Source organism: Nansenia antarctica (assembly GCF_963989245.1).
Source record: "Nansenia antarctica genome assembly, chromosome: 19".
In the NCBI taxonomy this organism is placed as follows: domain Eukaryota; kingdom Metazoa; phylum Chordata; class Actinopteri; order Argentiniformes; family Microstomatidae; genus Nansenia; species Nansenia antarctica.
The window spans coordinates 17007338-17029837 of NC_137692.1; the positions used below are offsets into that span (position 1 = coordinate 17007338).

Consider the following 22500-nt stretch of genomic DNA (forward strand, 5'->3'; position numbering starts at 1 on the left):
GCGTTTATCGCACTTCTTCACCTAGTCCCCCCCCCCCACCCCCCACCCCCCTTCAGCCCCCCCTCTCCCCCCCTTCCTCCACGCTTAAAGAACATTAAAGTCCCCCTCGCCTGCATCGGCGTCTAATGAAAGTGTTTGTTGTCATTTTTCAGATGCGTGGTGTGAAATTAAGCGAGCGGTTTATGTAAGAGCCATGGCGGGAATCAAACGCCGGCGTTCATCTCCAGACGCCAGCGACTTCAATCACTTCAAGCTCATATATATGTTCCTTTTGTTGAGTTCGCTATCTGCAAAGCTAAGCCAATTTTCTACTCAGTCTCTCCCGGCATTTAAAAGTCTGATTTTCCTTTTCCCTATGTGGTCTTAATTCTTACCCTGCGCTGATAAAGAAGCCACGGCAAAGCAAGGGGGAAAAACATACATGCTCATTTATGCAGGCTGTTAACATTTTTAATGATCCCCGGTTTCCTGGAATTTATTCATCTTAATGGAAGAAAAAAGGCAACAGATGCACTTTTTTTGTTTGACTGTTTTGCATTTGTAGTTGTTGGTTATGTGTGTTTAACTGTTTGTGTGTGTGTGTGTGTGTGTGTGTGTGTGTGTGTGTGTGTGTGTGTGTGTGTGTGTGTGTGTGTGTGTGTGTGTGTGTGTGTGTGTTGATTAGTATTGCTATCCTGTTATCTGTCCACAAACACTTTGTTGTTTGATCTCAATGTGATTGTGCCAACTTTTAATTACCATAGACATGGAGACAGTACAATATTGTTTGTCTCCAGGCTGAAGAAAAAAAATAAAGATTATATAAATAACGAAACACAAGCAACATATTTTTTAAATGTAACACAAACATATGGAATGGCATACAATGATATACTAAACAAAACGATGATTCTGTAAATATTTCAATATTATATATCATTTCAATATTAGCCCAGGCCTCGTAGATTGGGAAAAACACCATAGCCTGAGGGATAGACAGTGACCTTGTCCTGGGGAGTATACCATCAATGTCGCTAAAGGAAAATCACGGCTTATTTCTGATTCAAAATAAGCCTTGATTTATTTATTTTTGAAGTCTCACAAGACGATTTTCCTTTAGGGACTTTGATGGAATACCCCCCTGACTGTTTGTTTTGTTTTGTTTTGTGTGTGCGTGCGTGCGTGCGCCTGTTGATTTCGCTTACTGTACCCACTCTTTAGCCCCCCAAAACCTCCTCTTCTCATTCCCACCTCTAACCATCATCCCTCTGTCCTTCTACCCTCCCTCCTCTGCTCTCTCTGTCTCTCCTCCTACCCTCCCTCCTCTCTCTCTCTCTCTCTCTCCTCCTACCCTCCCTCCTCTGCCTCTCTCTCTCTCCTCCTGCCCTCCCTCCTCTGCTCTCTCTCTCTCTCCTCCTGCCCTCCCTCCTCTCTCTCTCTCTCTCCTCCTACCCTCCCTCCTCTGCTCTCTCTCTCCTCCTGCCCTCCCTCCTCTGTCTCTCCTCCTACCCTCCCTCCTCTCTCTCTCTGTCTCTCCTCCTACCTCCCTCCTCTGCTCTCTCTCTCTCTCCTCCTGCCCTCCTTCCTCTCTCTGTCTCTCCTCCTACCCTCCCTCCTCTGCTCTCTCTCTCTCCTCCTGCCCTCCCTCCTCTGCTCTCTCTCTTCCTGCCCTCCCTCCTCTGCTCTCTCTCTCCTACCCTCCCTCCTCTCTCTCTCTCTCTCTCCTCCTGCCCTCCCTCCTCTCTCTGTCTCTCTCCTCCTCCCCTCCCTCCTCTCTCTCTCTGTCTCTCCTCCTACCCTCCCTCCTCTCTCTCTCTCTCCTCCTACCTCCCTCCTCTGCTCTCTCTCTCTCTCCTCTGCCCTCCCTCCTCTCCCTCTCTCTCTCTCCTCCTGCCCTCCCTCCTCTCTCTCTCTCTCTCCTCCTACCCTCCCTCCTCTGCTCTCTCTCTCTCTCCTCCTCCCCTCCCTCCTCTCTCTCTCTCTCTCTCTCCTCCTACCCTCCCTCCTCTCTCTCTCTCTCTCTCTCTCTCTCCTCCTACCCTCCCTCCTCTGCTCTCTCTCTCTCCTCCTACCCTCCCTCCTCTCCCTCTCTCTCTCTCTCCTCCTACCCTCCCTCCTCTCCCTCTCTCTCCTCTCCTCCTGCCCTCCCTCCTCTCTCTCTCTCTCTCCTCCTACCCTCCCTCCTCTCTCTCTCTCTCTCTCCTCCTGCCCTCCCTCCTCTCTCTCTCTGTCTCTCCTCCTACCCTCCCTCCTCTGCTCTCTCTCTCTCCTCCTACCCTCCCTCCTCTCCCTCTCTCTCTCTCTCCTCCTACCCTCCCTCCTCTCCCTCTCTCTCTCTCCTCCTGCCCTCCCTCCTCTCTCTCTCTCTCTCCTCCTACCCTCCTCCTCTCTCTCTCTCTCTCTCCTCCTGCCCTCCTCCTCTCTCTCTCTGTCTCTCCTCCTACCCTCCCTCCTCTGCCCTCTCTCTCTCTCCTCCTCCCCTCCTCCTCTCTCTCTCTCTCTCTCCTCCTACCTCCACTCCTTCTCTCTCTCTGTCTCTCCTCCTACCCTCCCTCCTCTCTCTCTCTCTCTCTCTGTCTCTCCTCCTACCCTCCTCCTCTGCTCTCTCTCTCTCTCCTCTACCCTCCCTCCTCTGCTCTCTCTCTCTCTCCTCCTACCCTCCCTCCTCTCCCTCTCTCTCTCCTCCTGCCCTCCTCCTCTCTCTCTCTCTCTCTCTCCTCCTACCCTCCCTCCTCTGCCCTCTCTCTCTCTCCTCCTACCCTCCCTCCTCTCTCTCTCTCTCTCCTCCTACCCTCCCTCCTCTCTCTCCTCCTACCCTCACTCTCTGTCTCTCCTCCTACCCTCCCTCCTCTCCCTCTCTGTCTCTCCCCGTCTTTCTCTGCTCTGTGAGCTGGAAATTGGCTGAAAAAGGCCAGTGCTGTGAACAAGGGCCAGCCACTCAGCTGGACCGGCTACGTTTATCTTTCATGCCATGAAAAAAGTGCCAGAGAAGAGAAGAATGGAGAAGAATAGTTTTGACCAGTCACTGAAACCAATAACTAGGAGAAACCTTCTTACTGGAGTCCCCTCTCTCTCTCTCTGTCTCTCTCTCTCTCTCTCTCTCTCTCTCTCATCTCTCTCTCTCTCTCTCTCTCTCTCTCTCTCTCTCTCTCTCTCTCTCTCTCTCTCTCTCTCTCTCTCTCTTAAAAGGCCCATCTTTTCCCTCTCTTCCTGTCTCTGCCTGTCTTTCTTATTCTCTCTCCATCCGTTTCTCTCTCTCTCTCTCTATTGCCTGTGAATCAGAGAGACTATTTGGATGTATCAAAACACTATCCGTTCACAGTACTTATGTTGTTTTATAGTCGACAGCATGTACAAGGTTATTCACATTTATTTTATTTAGTACCGTTATTACAAATCACCTTTCTCTCCTCCTCCTCTCTCTCCTCAATCACCCTTTTCCTCTCTCTCTCTCTCTAACCACACTACATATGTGGGCATATCAGCTCCCTGTGTATATGGGCAAGGATTTGAGATGCTCTCCTCCTTTTTCCTCATGGGTAAGACCAGGGTGGCAGGGCTGCCGGGTGGTGCCAGTACTCCAGTGCTCCGTGCTGCCAGGGCTCGTCCCAGTCGCCCGGGCTTGGGGATGAGGACCGAGGGGGATGAGATTTGGTTGATGGGTTGAGAAGTGGCTGTGGAACTGAAGTGGAGCTTGAATTAAGGAGGCATGGAGGGAATTGGTTGTGGCTGTAACTGTGTGTGGTGAGGGTGTGTTTTGGTGGTGGTGGTGGTGTTGGTGGCGGTGGTGGGATTGACTTCCAGCCCGTAGAATGATAAGGCTGTTAGATAGATCTCCGGGACCTAACCCCGCTGTAGTCCTTCTCTTCGGACAGAGGCCAGTGGTCCACGAGGGCAGGTGCACCTCACCATGGAACTACTTCCTCCCAAGTAGCTGGCAGGCCCACCAATTCCACCCCCACCCACACACTCACACACACACACTCACACACACATCCAACCCACAAGCTCCCCCAAAATCTCCCCCTGGCACCTCCAGCCACACATACACATTCCTGCCCCCCCCCCCCCCCCCCCCCGGGGAGCAGCAGGAGCTGGCTCTAGGGGGATTATGGGAAAAAAAACAACCTATGACAGTCATCTGCTTCCTGCCTGCTGTAGACCAATAGGCAAACCTCGCTTGCCTAAGTCCCTTTTTGGCAAAGCCTGCCAACAAAACAAAAAAAACAAAAAGAAAGAGAAGAAGCGCCTGGCTTTGCAGCAGCCTGGCCATCCCCTGTTCTGTCTACACGGCGGAATGAATTGAGGTTGGTTTAGCCAACGCTGCCTCACCAAACGCTCTGCTGTGAGAGGGGCTTTGTGGAGGTTAAAGTCCCCCCCAAAACACAGTTACAGTAGTGTCCTGACCACTTGTGTCCTGGGGTTGCACGGCGCGAAAAACAGTAGACCACCCAGTCGTACTGTACTGTATATGTGCCCACCTTTCTGTCATGTCTGGGGGGATCCGACAGGGTTGATAGGCTGTTTCCTTTCAGTGTGATTGTTTATTGCTTGGCATTTGACGGAAATGCTCAGGGAAAACATTTGTGACCTTGAGTTAAATTGGAGCCCTTATCATTAGTTCACCTGATTGACAGTTCTGTCCTCATGAGCGAAGACGAAGGGAGTCATTCCCCCTCCTCCTCTCTCTCTCCTGTCTCTCCTGTCTCTCCTGTCTCTCCTGTCTCTCCTGTCTCTCCTGTCTCACCTGTCTCTCTTGTTCACTCTTGTTTACGTCTCATCTCATTTGGATTCAATTCCAAGACACACAAACAACAAATGTTGAATCAAAAGCAAGAAATGTAACCCCGCCCCCCCCCCCCCCCATCTCTGTCCCAGGTCCTGAGCTCCATGCGAACAGAGGGGGACCCCCTGGACTGCCGCTTCAGCCTCCTGCAGCCTTACCAGCTGCTGTCTGTGGAGGTGCCCGAAGGACCCCAGGAACCTCACGGACCTGACGGCGGGGGGGGCGTCCTGGGCGGACTCCTGCGTCTACGAATGCGCCCAAGGCCGCCTCCAACGCCTGTCGGTCGTCCGCATCCCCCTCTCCTCCCCCGCCATCTCCTGCGCCCGCCATCCCTCGGAGACCACCTTGTTACTGGGCCTCGGCGACTCCTCCTTGGTCCTGTACGACGAGAGGAGGGGGGGTGTCCCGCCTGGCCCCCTGCCCTTTCCCCCCTTCCCTGCTGGCCTGGCACCCCGGAGGGGCCATGGTGGTGGTGGGTGGCGGCCAGGGGGAGCTGGTGGCCTTGGACATGGCCTTGGCGCCTCTAGACATGGCCTTGGTGGCGGAGGAGACGGCCCCGGCCTCCACTCTGAGACTGGCTCAGCACCTGCGCTGTCCTGGCGGGCTGGGGGGCCTGCAGTGGGGCGGGGGTCCGGACGGAGGCGCGGAGGGGACGGATCTCCTGATGCTGCCGTTTCAAGGCGGACCCCTGGCGGCGCTGAGGTTACGACTGGGTGTGTAACGCGACGATACGTAAAACAAATATGACGTCTCTCGAATGTGATCTACACACCTCCTCACACGCTCAATCGAATGATATCTTTCTCACTCGTACCACTTCAAAGTTCATATTCACATTTTTTGGTTTGTTTTAATTCTTCTGCTATGACTCAGTGTTGTGCAGTCTGCTCCGCGTTGCAGGAACTTATCCTCACTGTACTGTTCATGTGTTGGTTGAGAGGTTAGACAGAGTCACTCTCACAGAGGTCATTCAATAATCGGCCTGGGGCAAGGGCCCCCTAGGTGCATTCTGGGATGCATTTTTCCGATAAATCTTTATAGCGTCCCTTTGGGGCCCCAGATAAAGTTTACCAATCAAAACCTACCAAGGTATCCCCGACTACCCAGCCCCCTACCCAGCCCCCTACCCAACCCCAGACTTTAATTGTGACTTTGCAGTAAGATGTGACAATGTGGCTCTCGACCGAAGTTTTAGAGCAGGAATGTTGAGGAGGGAAAGTGTGTGTGTGTGTGTCTGTGTGTGTCTGTGTGTGGGCGTGTGTGTGTCTGTGTCTGTGTGTGTGTGTCTGTGTGTGTGTGTGTGTGTTTGCTTGCATGTGGATGGGGGGGGGGGTATTCCAACAATAGCCTCCTTTTCTCTGATCGCCTGCCAAGGTTTTGATGAAGAAAGTCACAGTGCGTCTTCTTCTCGTAGATGATAATTCGCTCACATGTGTGCGGTGTGTGTATGTGTGTGTTTTTGGGGCGTGTGTGTGTGTGCGCGTGTGTTCACATTCACTCTGTTCACTGTTTGTTTGCCTGCTTGTTTAGCTCGCGCCGCTCCCTTTCTTTATTGACTCATTTCATTAGCTCCGCTACATGACAGCGGAAGTGACTGACTGATTTGGAAGCGGTGAGGAAGAAAGCCTTGGCGCTCCTCCAGGGTTTTTTTTTTTTTTCAGAGGAGACGGCCCTCCCTGGCGTTTCCCTCTGCCTGTGCGGAGTTATCTCATCTGGGCACGCGTTGGCTGGGGCCGGGGCTGCTCCGGGAGAGGCTACGGAAGGGCACCTCGTTGCACGATGCATGCCATGCTGCCTCTGAAAAATAGTCTTTTTTTTTTTACACAGAGAAAAATCAAGAGAAGGCTTTCTTTTTTTTTACGTGTTTGTGTGTCAACAGCCGAAGTGCGTCGTTTGTCGAGGATGATGTTGTCTTTTGTATTGTTTTCTACTCTGGTTTTTATTGTTGCTGCATGTGCTACGTTTTGCAGATTCCTTTTAGCTTTTGGAGCTACACATAACATTTTGGAGCTAGACATAACATTTGGATTCCACAAATTTCAATCAAATCAGTGACAGTAGAAATTTCCAGTAGCATACATTTTAAGTAGCATACATTGTAAGTAGCATACATTTTAAGTAGCATACCGGTACATGTTAAGTAGCATACATGTTAAGTAGCATACATGTTAAGTAGCATACATGTTAAGTAGCATACATTTTAAGTAGCATACATTTTAAGTAGCATACATTTTAAGTAGCATACATTTTAAGTAGCATACATTTTAAGTAGCATACATGTTAAGTAGCATACATTTTAAGTAGCATACATGTTAAGTAGCATACATTTTAAGTAGCATACATTTTAAGTAGCATACATGTTAAGTAGCATACATGTTAAGTAGCATACATGTTAAGTAGCATACATGTTAAGTAGCATACATTTTAAGTAGCATACATGTTAAGTAGCATACATTTTAAGTAGCATACATGTTAAGGCCTGGTTGTGGGTAGACACAGTAATAAAGGTGTGTATCTAGAACATCTATTTTAGAATATTTATATTCAACACCAGAAACATGTGTGATGTCTTTGCATAATCTTTAAATGTATTAAATGTGTGTGACCCAAAATAGCGTCAAACTTCCAGTGTAGTAAAGCACATAACTGGACTCAACAGCCAACGTACTGTCTGAAGCAGAGCAGGGAATTGCCACCTTTTCTCTCGCAACCTATTTTTTGGTTTTCTACTTTTTTAAGAAAATGATACGGTACATACAGCTACTGTAGTCAGTATCACATGTTGTTACTTGTTCAATCAACTGAAATGAGATCGTAGATGACTAACCTATGTATGATTGATTTTATGATTGATTTATTTGGGTAAAAAGGACAGACTGTACATCCCAGAGAATAAGCACGTAAAGGTGTACTGACTTGTTTCCAACATGGTCCTTGTTGGTAGACAATAGTCTACCAGTGTACCTCTACCAGTGTCTACCAGTGTATTGCAGTATGATTGTGGTAGCGTAGTGGTAAGGCTAGGCGGGTTTGGGAACAGGTTTAATCCTTCTCTTCCCAACTGTGCTCCATTTTCTCGTGCGTCTTTGCAGAGACTTAGCTGGGAGCAGACACTGACACACAACCCGGGACCCCCTCTACACACACTTGCACACACACACACACACACACACACACACACACACACACACACAGGGAGCTCAGTTGATGTATTAGCCACATTAGCCCAGTCTTTAGGGGATTTAGGGGCTTTCTAATTGCCAGCTTGTGATTTTAATTGGGCACTCCCCCGCTTCTTAAATTAATTAGACAATAAGGTAGCCGTCACTTTGCCCCCCCCCCCCCCCCCCCATCCTACCACCCCACAGATCGTCTGTCCACGTGCACCATCGTCCACCCTCCCAGACATTTCATAAATGTCCAGATGGAGTCAAGTTGCAGTCAGTGTCACCAATGCTCCTAGGCCACATGCATACTGTACACACATACACACACACACACACACACACACACACACACACACTACTCTCTAATCTATCCAGTGCCCTGTGCAAGTAATGGGACAGTGGCGCTTTTTCTGTCTTTTTAGTTCTTTACTCCAATAGTATTTGAAATCAAACAATTACTACAAGGTTAAAGTATAGATTGTCAGCTTTTATTTACGGATATTTTCCTACATGTTAGTTTCATCATTCAGAAATGACTACACATTTATTCGTAGTCCCCCAATTTCAGTCCAGCAAAAGTAATGGAACAGATTAATAATAATGTCTAAAAATCTTCATCAGGAAATGAAACGCATGTTCAAAACGTTTCCTTTTTGGCCCTGAAGAACTCCATAGTTGCTATGGCAATATTGTCTTACTGTACGATGAAGCGCTATCCAATGAATTTGTAGGCATTTTATTGTGCTCGAGACAAGATGTTCTGTCCACTGCTGTCGTCAGCAGTTACATCAGCAGTTCAACAGAGCTATCACTCTGATGAACAATCCCCCCCCCCCATACACACACATACTTGACTATGACTCTCAGTACCCCCCCCCCCCCCCCACCCTGGGATACAATGGCAATGACAAATCTATGATGGCTGCACATCCCTGGTTAATGTGATCACTCTTTAACCTTTGCACTACTGATGTTTACAATACTAACTTTGCACATACTGGATATTGTGCATTGCACACGCCTCTTTGATATAGCCTCTTTTTATACATCTGCACATAACATACTGTACATAATATACCTTACATAGCTCATAACTGTACATAGCTCATAACTGTACATAAGCTACCACACTGTATAAGCTACCGTAACTGTACATAGCTCATAATTGTATACAGTATACCTCTAAACTACCGTACATGCCTTACTGTACCTATGACTGTGATTGTCATGGGTTTTATATCACTACCATCACTATTTGCACTTCTGATTAGATGCTAAACTGCATTTTGTTGTATAGTATGTGTACTCTGCAATCACAAAGTTGAATCTAATCTAATCATCAATTACGACAAATGAGCCCGTTCTAGTGGCAGCTATAGCTATACATGCAGCTATACATGCAGCTATACATGCAGCTATACATGCCCAAACCAGAACTCCTCTGTTCTAGTGGCAGCTATACGCCCAAACCAGAACACCTCTGTTTCACAGATGAGATGGTATGATGCTGTAGATCAGGGGTCCCCAAACTACGGCCCGCGGGCCGAACACGGCCCACCCCCACACTTGGACCGGCCCTTTGAACAACGTCGCCCCCACACACTCTCAACAATGCCAGAAACATATTTTGAAAAAAACGTTTTAATCATATCTGTATTTGATATTAAAGGTTGGCTTTCAAATTAAAATTTCCCTTAGTTATAAACTATTTTCATTAATAACATTATTAGTTAGTTTCACCCGCCCACAGAATGCGGTACATTCAACGTAACGTTCCGTAGTGAACGAGCACGGATCTGTAGCAGGTGCACGCGAGCTAGAACGAACATTCAGAGAGATGAAAAATGGTAAAGAGAAAAGTTGATTCAGAATGCAGGGTTTTTAACCAACAGTGCACAAGTGATTATTATTGTTAAATGCAAAGAAAAGGCTCATCTGTCAAGAAGCGGTGTCTGTGTTCAAAGAATACAATCTGCGCCGACACTATGAAGCCCGCCACAAAGACAAGTATGCTAGTTTACAAGACCAAATGAGAGCAGACAAGTGTCGAAGCTAAAATCAGCTCAGCAGAATACGTTTGTACCCGAAACCCAGTTATACCAGTCATCCGTTCGGGCCAGTGCTGATGAGTTTGTCAATAAATGTATGGTCGCGGAGTAGGTGTGTCCCGAGGTGAGTTTGTCCGCAAGTAGGCACCAGATGAATTGAAACAATGGGGGATTAGTTAATGTAGATGCCCTGCTGCAGGAGAAAACTAAATCATTTTACCGATATGTTCATGATCTGTGTCAAGCAGGGTTTTTCCGCCTCCAGCTCTCAACAAAACTCTGACGGTCGTGTTTTCTACGGTGGATTTGTCATTTCTAACTGCAATTGCGGCACTGCGCCGACGTGGTGGCGGGGGCGCTGTTTCCCAAATAAGTTAGCTTTCGTTTTTGCTAGAGAAACAGCTGATAGTTGATAATTTAATTTAATTAATTTAATTTTGTCATTTAGCAGACGCTTTTATCCAAAGCGACTTACAATTACGAATTACAGGGACATTCCCCCTGGAGTAACTGAGGGCTAAGTGCCTTACCCAAGGGCACACTAGTAGTGGTGTGGCTTCAGGCGGGATTTGAACTCACAACCTTCCGATCCCAAGTCCAACTCACTATCCACTAGACCACCACTACCCCTGATATTGACTGCTCAAGGAGAATACATATTTGAAAGTACAGAATGCCTGAGAGCCTTATATTGCATTATATTACATTACATTTTGAATGATCATCTGGTGCCTGAATATTGTGTTTTCCTTTACATAAATAATGACATTTTCACCATAAATTGATGCAGAAAGGGCACAAATTGGTGCATCTAAATTCACCAGAATGAAAGAAATTAAGTGTTTGATGTTTAAGGACCCCCAGACAGCCCTGCTTCATGGGTCCCCCCGTGTATGATGAGGGTCCTCCCTCATGTATCAGACTGTAAAACTGATTATATTTCATTGACATATCACTATAGGTATAAATTCCATCCAAATTCAACTGTTTAGACTTTGTTTGCATCCACCAGTGCTCTCCTGCACGCAATTGCTTTACGCAACCACCTCCATTTCACACCGTTCCACTCTGTTCCATATTATTTTATGTTAGAGACCGACCCAGGCCCCCCATCACAGAAAGGAAAAATTATGTGGCCCTCACAGAAAAAAGTTTGGGGACCCCTGCTGTAGATCCTCACTTTGCTGCATGATAATATTGATTTTCTCTGTCCTTTTCCAGACCTCTGCTGGCTTTTCAGGTAGTTTTTATCAGACTGTAACCTGACCGTCCTGTTTGAGTGGTTTGCATTCACGCATACCTCCTGGAAAGTGTCGCTGGGGCAATTATTGGGCTTAATTATGGTGAGCAGTTTTGGGCCATTCAGTGTAGAAGTCTCCATGGGCTACCAGCCCTTTTGCGATCGCTGAGCTCGCTAGTGATTTTTTATTCATTTTAATGATGCTCCAAATTGTTGATTTTGGATTCTTTTTTTCTAAATGTTCAGCCTAATAATGACTTCCTTGACACCTTTGGTCTTTATTTATTTTTTTATATTTTCTGAGTGGGGCAGTCCCACTCATATTTTTCATTTTATTGGACAGATATAGTGAAGACAGACAGGAAAGTAAGGAGGAGAAGAGAGAGAGGGCATGTCAGCAGGGCATGGGCCGGATTCGAACCCATGCCGACATGGGCATATGTGTGCACTGTAGACCGCGGTGCTAGACCACTGGACCACCCCTGGCCACACCTTTGGTGTGGTCTGGGGACACCAATCTGAGTTTCCAAAGGCAAAAAAGAAAAGCCTAGGATCAATACTAGACATTGACAGCACTCTTTTGCCTGCACAAATGATGTCATGGAACACACCTGACTTGACCCCTGTCAAGGCAATTGTCCCATTACTTTTGTTGCCCTGAAATAGGTGGACTATATGAAAAAGTGTTTACTTTTTAATGGGGAAATACCATTAAATAAAAGGTGAGAATCTAATCTCATGTTAATTAACTTAACCACATACTAGTTGATTGAGTATAGAGCCAACATGAGAAGACTGCTTCACTGGCTCATTACTTATGCAGGGTGCTTCATATAGCAGGAAGAATACTATCTACTAATCTACTAACCTCCATTCCTATTCAGAGTTTATTTTTGTGTGGGTGTAGGTGTGTCTGTGTCTGTGTCTGTCTCTGTGTCTGTGTCTGTGTCTGTCTCTGTGTGTGTGACTGTGTCTGTATCTGTGTCTGTCTCTGTCTCTGTGTCTGTGTCTGTGTCAGTGTCAGTGTCTGTGTCAGTGTCTGTCTCTGTGAGGATCTGCATGTGTCTATGATCTTCATTTCTGTCTCTGTGGCTTTCTGGCTTTGTGTTTGGGCTGTGGCCTTGGTTCCTGCCGGGGAGTGATGTGTGAGGCAGAGAGGCAGGGAGAGCCAGGCCATTGATTATGCCTTTTGACCGGAGGTGATTGATTATGCCTTTCTTCAGAGGGAGATTGGATGCATGTGGATTAGCTGACTGATAAATAATGAAAGGAGAAGGTTTTGTGCTCTTACCGACAGCAGAGGTGTCGTGTGTGTGCGTGTGTGTGTGCGTGTGCGCGTGTGTTTGCGTGTGTGTGTGTGTGTGTGTGTGTGTGTGTGTGCGTGTGCGTGTGCGTGTGCGTGTGTGTGTGCGTGTGCGCGTGCGTGTGCGTGTGCGTGTGGACAGAGAAGGTGTGTGAGGTGTGTGTGTGGACGGGTGGTGTCTCCTTCTCTGTGTGTGTGTGTGTGTGTGTGTGTGTGTTTTGGGGAAGTACAGGTATGGACTGATGCAGATGATTATAGCCCTTTGTGAATAGATCAGTGTGGTAAACATTTGCCAGGCTACCACCTACTTCACCCATTTACAGACTTACAAGACACACACCCACCCACCCACCCTACACAGCAAGGATTAAACAGCCTTTCCTTCTAATTGATTGACAAGTCAATGGCAATCTCCAGTTCTGCCCCAGAGTTTAAACAGACCTCCTGCCAGTTACTTACCCTAAGTAACTGTTTGGGGGATATTCCTAGTGCTTACTTGATATGCGGTAACAACAACAATTATACTTAATCTTATCAGTCACTTTGGTTCCTGTCACTACTGCTGAACTCAAATACGCAAAATAGACATGTCATGGAAGAGTCCTCCTCTAGCGACCACATTGTCACCATTAAAACACGGCTTTCCCCTCTTTGTGACAATAAGGTTGAAGTAACATGACAAAAAAGTGTGTGTGTGTGTGCGTGTGTGTGTGCGTGTGTGTGTGTGTGTGTGTGTGTGTGTGTGTGTGTGTGACAGGTGCTCTGACAGGGGGTCAGCTGGGCCCGGGGGAGCTGCTGCACCAGAGACTGCGCTGCGGCCAGGTGGAGCAGGCCCTGGGCATTCTGGGAGCCATGGAGTGGAGCACCATGGGAAGCGAGTGCTACCGGGCGCTGGGCTCCGTCACAGACCACCTGCTGAGGCTGGAGCTGGACGCAGAGCGGGAGGGTGAGTGCTGCCCACCAAACACCAGGTCTGGACCACCAGGTCTGAACCACCAGGTCTGGGGTGAACCACCAGGTCTGGACCACCAGGTCTGAACCACCAGGTCTGAACCACCAGGTCTGGGCCACCAGGTCTGGACCACCAGGTCTGGACCATCAGGTCTGGGCCACCAGGTCTGGACCACCAGGTCTGGACCATCAGGTCTGGACCACCAGGTCTGGACCACCAGGTCTGGGGTGAATTCCTTTTCAATTCCATCAATTCCGGAAGTGTTTTGAAACTTGTTTTGAAAACTCAAATTACAAAGCTTTTGATTTTTCAATTTAGAGTAGAATGTAAAGAACACACAGCTGAGTTGCTGACTATTACAGTACACCCAGATACTCCAGATATTTCCAAATGATTGAAGATGAATGCCCTTTTTTTCCAGTGACCTAATTGGAATTCAGTTCATTTCCATAATTGATGGAATTCACCCCACCCTGCTAATTACTTTGTCTTTATTGAACTCAAGTACAGAGTTGAAGTTCATTAGCTGTTATCTGTCTTGTCCGTCTGTCTGTCTTGTCTTGTCTGTCTGTCCGTCTGTCTGTCTGCAGCCCAGCTGGAGGCAGCACTGGGGATGTTCTACGCTCCTCCCTGCCCCCTCTCTGACACGGTGGTGCTGGAATACAGAGAGCCAATCAGCAAGTACGCACGCCGCTTCTTCCACCACCTGCTCAGGTACTTATAATCTACGTTCTATATATTTTATATAGTATATATGTTACGGTACATGTGGGAAAACTAGGGTTAGGGTTAGGTGCTAGGGTGCTACGGTTAGGGGTAGGGGTAGGGTTAGGGTTAGGGTTAGGATTAGGGTTAGGGTTAGACATGCCAGCATGTACCAAGTCGACGTAGCACCTAACCCTAACCCTAGTTTTCCGTATTCCCACATGTACCGTAACATATATATATATATATATGTATATGGTTAGCAGCTCTTTGAATGTCAGGCTTATTATAATACAATGACCGATAATGAAGGGCCAGACATGTATAGACATAATATCGTAGCTCATCCAAAATACGTTCAGCCGTTTTCCCCGGCTTTCACCGTTATGTCACAAAAACAGTTTGAATGATGCAATGTTTATTTCAAATATCAACAGCTGTTGTCGCGGTATACTACAGCGGTCATAGTTTTATGAAGCCCGTTTACAGACTCACAACATACACTAAACACAAGGCCAATGCACACGGCGTGCGATTTTGTCGCACGACAACATTCGATTCTCAATTCTTTTAATTATTTCAATTGGTGTGAATGGAGAATCGAATGTTGTCGTGCGATAATATCGCACGCCGTGTGCATTGTCTCATTCAAAACAATGGAATCGAATTCGGCGGTGCGACAAAATCGGGGCCGTGTGCATTGGCCTACACACTCATAACACACACATACACACACACACACACACTCATAATACACACACACTCATAACACACACACACACACACACCAGAACCTTGTAGAATGGAATGAACGTGACGGCTGTTCTGACTGTTCCCTTCTGTCTTTCTGGCAGAACTGAGCGTTCTTTGGCATCCTTCCTTCCTCTCTGTCTTATCAATCACCTGCATTCTTCCGTCAACATCAAATGAAAAAGGGGGCCTCTCTTTGGTTCTGTTTGTTTGTTTCATGTTGGCTTGGGCGTTGGAAAGTTAAGGTGCCGTGTACAGAGGAGATATTCAGTCTCCTAACTCTAATCTCTAGAACAGGGAGAGGGTCTGGTATACCCACTTCTCAATTATCTTTGTGTGTGTGTGTGTGTGTGTGTGTGTGTTAACATTGAAAGCAAGTGAACCTCATCATTATTAACAACCTAATTTGTTGTGCCTGAACTGTTTGATTAGTGTCGTAGAGTAAAGCATCTAAAAAATAAAAAAAACTCTCCACTATTCTGATTGGTCCGTAAACTCCTATTGCAGACACCAGCGCTTCGAGAAGGCCTTTCTGCTGGCGGTTGACATCGGAGCTAGAGACCTGTTCATGGTGAGTACAGGACCCCCCACTAGAGACGAATGAATTAATGAATCGTTTAATGACCACACCACCTAGGTCGGTGGAATTTGTTTTCGGTACAGGTGGAAAGCTCAATACAGCAGTGTCAAAAAAAACATACACACATTGCACATAACTATCCCATTGACATTGTACACACATAACCACAAGACAAGAACATATTTACAATGTATAAAGTGCAGTACGTCTGGCAGGGTTAGTGCAGTGAGTCAGGTGTTGAGAGTCCTTATACCATGGTGAGTACAGGACACTAGAGATCTGTTCATGGTGAGTACAGGACACTAGAGGCCTGTTCATGGTGAGTACAGGACACTAGAGATCTGTTCATGGTGAGTACAGACAGGACACTAGAGATCTGTTCATGGTGAGTACAGGACACTAGAGATCTGTTCATGGTGAGTACAGGACACTAGAGATCTGTTCATAGTGAGTACAGGACACTAGAGACCTGTTCATGGTGAGTACAGGACACTAGAGATCTGTTCATGGTGAGTACAGGACACTAGAGATCTGTTCATAGTGAGTACAGGACACTAGAGACCTGTTCATGGTCAGTACAGGACACTAGAGATCTGTTCATAGTGAGTACAGGACACTAGAGATCTGTTCATGGTGAGTACCGGACACTACTAGAGACCTGTTCATGGTGAGTACAGGACACTAGAGATCTGTTCATAGTGAGTACAGGACACTAGAGACCTGTTCATGGTGCGTACAGGACACTAGAGACCTGTTCAAGGTGAGTACAGGACACTAGAGACCTGTTCAAGGTGAGTACCGGACACTAGAGACCTGTTCATGGTGAGTACAGGACACTAGAGATCTGTTCATAGTGAGTACAGGACACTAGAGACCTGTTCATGGTGCGTACAGGACACTAGAGACCTGTTCAAGGTGAGTACAGGACACTAGAGACCTGTTCATAGTGAGTACAGGACACTAGAGACCTGTTCATAGTGAGTACAGGACACTACTAGAGACCTGTTCATGGTGAGTACAGGACACTAGAGATCTGTTCATGGTGCGTACAGGACACTAGAGATCTGTTCATGGTGAGTACAAGACACTAGAGACCTGTTCATGGTGCGTACAGGACACTAGAGACCTGTTCATAGTGAGTACAGGACACTAGAGATCTGTTCATGGTGAGTACAGGACACTAGAGACCTGTTCATGGTGAGTACAGGACACTAGAGACCTGTTCATGGAGAATACAGGACACTAGAGATCTGTTCATGGTGAGTACAGACACCACTAGAGATCTGTTCATGGTGAGTACAGGACACTAGAGATCTGTTCATGGTGCGTACAGGACACTAGAGATCTGTTCATAGTGAGTACAGGACACTAGAGACCTGTTCATGGTGCGTACAGGACACTAGAGATCTGTTCATGGTGAGTACAGGACACTAGAGATCTGTTCATGGTGAGTACAGGACACTAGAGATCTGTTCATGGTCAGTACAGGACACTAGAGACCTGTTCATGGTGAGTACAGGACACTAGAGACCTGTTCATGGTGAGTACAGGACACTAGAGATCTGTTCATGGTGAGTACAGGACACTAGAGATCTGTTCATGGTGAGTACAGGACACTAGAGACCTGTTCATGGTGAGTACAGGACACTAGAGACCTGTTCATGGTCAGTACAGGACACTAGAGACCTGTTCATGGTGAGTACAGGACACTAGAGATCTGTTCATGGTGAGTACAGGACACTAGAGATCTGTTCATGGTCAGTACAGGACACTAGAGACCTGTTCATGGTGAGTACAGGACACTAGAGATCTGTTCATGGTGAGTACAGGACACTAGAGATCTGTTCATGGTGAGTACAGGACACTAGAGATCTGTTCATGGTGAGTACCGGACACTAGAGACCTGTTCATAGTGAGTACAGGACACTAGAGACCTGTTCATAGTGAGTACAGGACACTAGAGATCTGTTCATAGTGAGTACAGGACACTAGAGATCTGTTCATGGTGAGTACAGACACCACTAGAGATCTGTTCATGGTGAGTACAGACACCACTAGAGACCTGTTCATGGTGAGTACAGGACACTAGAGACCTGTTCATGGTGAGTACAGGACACTAGAGACCTGTTCATAGTGAGTACAGGACACTAGAGATCTGTTCATAGTGAGTACAGGACACTAGAGACCTGTTCATGGTGCGTACAGGACACTAGAGATCTGTTCATGGTGAGTACAGGACACTAGAGACCTGTTCATGGTCAGTACAGGACACTAGAGATCTGTTCATAGTGAGTACAGGACACTAGAGATCTGTTCATAGTGAGTACAGGACACTAGAGATCTGTTCATAGTGAGTACAGGACACTAGAGATCTGTTCATGGTGAGTACAGGACACTAGAGATCTGTTCATGGTCAGTACAGGACACCACAGCAGCCCACGTGCACATGAGGACGAGAAGTATTTGTTCTGGTACTAAGTAGTACCCCAGGGTACTAAGGGCCAGGCTCCACGATGCCGAAAAACGCAATTCCGGAGCCGATCTGATCTCTAAAGCCACACAAGCATCTTCACACCGTCGCGCAAAAGAATGCCTCTGGCCACATGGAATCACATATTCAAGTACACTGGGCATACGCGTGCTGCAGTGACGTGCGGTGAGGTCGATGGTCGGGGAGGCACTGGCTAATACCAGAGCCAGATTTACACACATACCAACAGCAATTTAACCATAGCCGTTATATTTCCTTTTTTAATCACCAAGACCACTTAATCAAGTTTAGAGTCGTCTGCCATTTTCAGAAGCTGATCTTTAGTGCAACGATCACATGGAGCAGAAACAGAGTCCGTTCTATGTGTTGCCAATATCTAGTGCATAAGTTATTATCAGCCATAACACTGGTTGTCAGAGCCAGATTTACACACATATGAACCTGATAGAGGTAGCTTAAATTCACCATTCAATTGGCAGGTTGCACGATACTATTGGCGACCATATGTTTAATATTTCATATCAGCATTATTTGCACACGCATACGCATACTCATTCAACACAAATGAAAATATATATGACATGGTCTTACCTTCACTTGTAAATGAAGTAAATATCCTAAAGTCCATTTCATTTGAAACAAGTGTGTTATTCTGTCCCTTCGTTGAAAGTAGGTCCTTTAAGGCACTGGTCTTCCATTTTTTTAATCAGTCTGTTGTTTTCATTGAAAGTCGAATTTTGAGACATTTATTTATTGTGCTCCCAGATACCAAAAATCGGCTACTGGGACCAGTACACACGTATCGAATATCAAATACAAACATTTGATCATGCAAAAAAAGAAAGAAGCTAAAATAGCCTTATCTTCATTGCCATGGTATGATGCACTTCGTAGGCTATTGGCCATGCGTTCTAAGTCGTGTACAAGTGTGGACATTGAGATAGTACCGGTAGTTAGATAGTAACTAGATATAACTAACTAGATAGTAATTAGATAGTAGTTAGCCTTACACCATACAGACGTATCATATTGATGTATGTACATATACATTTTGGATATTTTGTAGATGCTTTTATCCAGTGACTCTGCGTCATCGGTTTCAACACACGCTCCCGTATCGCCGACCACACAATGCCAAATACCATATGTAAACACGATACGTAAACTCCCTCACAGAGTTTTCATAAATTCGCTGTGTCAGCTTTCGCAAATGGGCGGAGTCATGTGTCCGTGAGATGCAAACGGTATGGAAGTATTGCCGATTCTGCCAGATCCGCCGCCGTGTAGCCTATGCCTAAGTAGAGCTAATCCTGGGCACTACTTAGGGTGCTTATTCTGCATACTTAGTATTTGCCCTGAGGCACAGATCTACGATCAGCTTAACCTCCTCACATCTTAACTGTTATTCTTTGGGGGGAGGTATGCCAACTGACCCTAGATCAGTCTACGGGCCGCTTCATCTTACTTGTGGGTCATAAGGAGTGTGTGTGTGTGTGTGTGTGTGTGTGTGTGTGGGTGCAGGGGCGCCGCTAGAGATTCTGGGCCCCATGACAGAATAACATTTTGGGCCCCCCCACCTAAACCACCCATCAACCTAAACCCAGTTGAAGTTGATGAACTATTGATGCACTGCAAGAAATCCAATGATGGACATCTTTTGTAAATGTAATTTAAAATTACAGTTAATACAGGAATCAACAATTCAGCAAAGAAATCTCAACATTCTTTAACTTATTAAATTAAGACTTGAACAACACAAGGACAAAAGTATAATTAAATGAAGATTGGAACCCAATTATAAAAGTATAAATCTATAATAAAAAATAAAAATATAATTTGAATGGGGTGGTATTGTGTCTAAATAAATGTAGATCTTGTAAAGATCAGTTGGCCATAATACTGTCAGGATTAGATCAATGAAGAATTACAGCAGAGAGATATTTACTGACTCAGCATTGCTTGTTTCACACAAAGACAAACGTGTCTTATACAAGAGGGAGCAACACAGACATGGTGCCAGCGAAATTGAATGTGAAATGGGAAGATTTTTATTTTTACACTGGCAGTACTGTGGAATAGTATACCTGGAGAGCTAAAAACTATATCTAGCCTAATGCACAACGATTCAAGATAGGAGTAAAGAGATCAAATCAAATCAAAGCTAAACGCTGGGCCTTCTTAGTAGCAAAATCTTTAATAAGATCCTTAAAATCTAGTGATGAAGCCAACTTGCTGTGCTGCTGTCATTGTCCTTTGTTACTTCTTGCTCTTCTTCTTCTGCCTCTTTACCTCTTAATTTGTAAACATTTTATTCATTTTATCCAAACAATTACGAATTACAGGGACATTCCCCCTGGAGTAACTGAAGGCTAAGTGCCTTACTCAAGGGCACACTAGTAGTGGTGTGGTTTCAGGCGGGATTTGAACTCGCAACCTTCCGATCACAAGTCCAACTCACTATCCACTACTAGACCACCACTACCCCCCCACCTCTGCTCTCCTCTCTGGCTGCCTTGCTTGAAGAGGGCCCTGGCATGGAGTATCCATAGGTACATAATTCATAATATGTCCTATAATAGTATTAACATAATAACACATACATTACACCAGATTAGCTAACTTAAATGTTATCTAGCTAGCTAACAATATTATTAAGATGCCAGTGTGGTCAATGTTATTGCAATTACTGGAAGAACTATTAACTAAATATGAATATTAGCTAAAGTTGTATTCAATGCTTGCATGGTAATGCAGCATACATTAAAATATTCTAAATATGTTTGTTAACCCCAAACTCCTACTGCTCACCCCCTTCTCCTTCAACTGGGAGGTGCATCTGTGCATGACGTCATTAGCATGTAACATTATACTAGCTAGCTAGCTATAATAGCAAGAGTGCATAGCTGCTGGATACAAATTCACTGAGCTCTAATAACCTATATTTGGACCAAAATTGCCCTCATCTCATACATTTAACTGAAATTATACTGACAGTGCACTGTAAGTTAACTATACTTGAAGTTAATGTTAATTAGCTATCCACTTGTTAAGCCTGACGTCAAAAGTGACGTTTAGCCATTTCCGAGTCCAAACCAGAAATTCTCCGCACCAGAATACCTCTGAACTACAACGGTAGAATGACAGTTTAATAGTTTTTTAGACTCGGATCTATTCATACAACAAGGGACACAGCACTTTCCCGTTTTCTCCATATTGTCAGGGTATTTGAGCCCCGGAAAAGCGCTATATAAATATAATTAATTATTATTATTATTTCTCCATTTCGAAGACAGCACCTCAGCCAACGTTGGGTCCCGGAAACACGTCACGACTTAACAAGCGGATAGCGAGCTAACTAGATCATCCACGCAGTGATTAGATCACTAAACCACTGTTTTTAGTGATTTTTTTACTTTTCTCTTTTGAGACCCTGACTTTGGCTTTGCCTTTCACGACATCGTCCACGCACGCACACGTACATTTGATGCATTTCCAATCTGGCTGTCCTCCATCTGTCCCACACACATACTACAGCAGGACGTGTTGGTCATGGAAACCTTGTCAGAATATTTGCGGTAACGTTCCTCTCGTCTAGCAGCTCGCGCGGCGGTGGACTGAACCATGCAATGACTAAATAGAGGGGTAAATAATAAGGCTTAATTTTGTTAAACATAGAGAAACAAAACTCCAGTTTGTTTCTTTTGTGACTTTTTTTATTACATAGAATTATAATTTGAATTCGGCTACATTAACGTCCTTATGATAATAATAATAATAATAATAATAATATTTATAAATATAATATATAAAAAAAAAAAAAAAATTCTCATGGGCCCCTGTCAGTGCTGGGCCCTTAGAATCGTCCTAACTTACCACCCCCTTAGCGGCGCCCCTGTGTGGGTGTGTGTGTGTGTGTGTGTGTGTGTGTGTGTGTGTGTGTGTGTGTTCTTTTCCTCTGCTCTCCACCTCTCTTCCCCTCTTCTCTCCACCTCTCTTCTCCTCTTCCCCTGTTCTCTCCACCTCTCTTCTCCACCTCTCTCCTCTCCTCCTCTCTTCTCCTCTGCTCTCCACCTCTCTTCTCCTCTGCTCTCCACCTCTCTCCTCTCCTCCTCTCTTCTCCTCTCCTCTCCTCCTCTCTTCTCCTCTGCTCTCCACCTCTCTTCTCCTCTGCTCTCCACCTCTCTCCTCTCCTCCTCTCTTCTCCTCTCCTCTCCTCCTCTCTTCTCCTCTGCTCTCCACCTCTCTTCTCCTCTGCTCTCCACCTCTCTTCTCTCCTCCTCTCTTCTCCTCTTCTCTCCTCCTCTCTTCCCCTCTTCTCTCCTCCTCTCCACTCCTCTTCTCCTCTCCTCTCCACTCCTCCTCTCTACTCCTCTCCTCTCCACTCCTCCTCTCTTCTCCTCTCCTCTCCACTCCTCTTCTCCTCTCCTCTCCTCTCCACTCCTCCTCTCTACTCCTCTCCTCTCCACTCCTCTTCTCCTCTCCTCTCCTCTCTCACTCTT

General features: G+C 46.1%; 1 protein-coding gene across 1 annotated transcript in view; it reads left to right on the plus strand.

The window, feature by feature from the left end:
• wdpcp (WD repeat containing planar cell polarity effector) overlaps positions 1 to 22500 on the plus strand; it is a gene marked incomplete at both ends in the record, with an annotated part of 44089 nt that overhangs the window by 16822 nt on the left and 4767 nt on the right. The window contains 6 exon segments of the mRNA XM_080548995.1: positions 4858 to 4958; positions 4960 to 5161; positions 5163 to 5478; positions 13281 to 13469; positions 14066 to 14189; positions 15438 to 15501. Of these exon segments, the coding sequence (XP_080405121.1) occupies positions 4858 to 4958; positions 4960 to 5161; positions 5163 to 5478; positions 13281 to 13469; positions 14066 to 14189; positions 15438 to 15501 (996 nt within the window).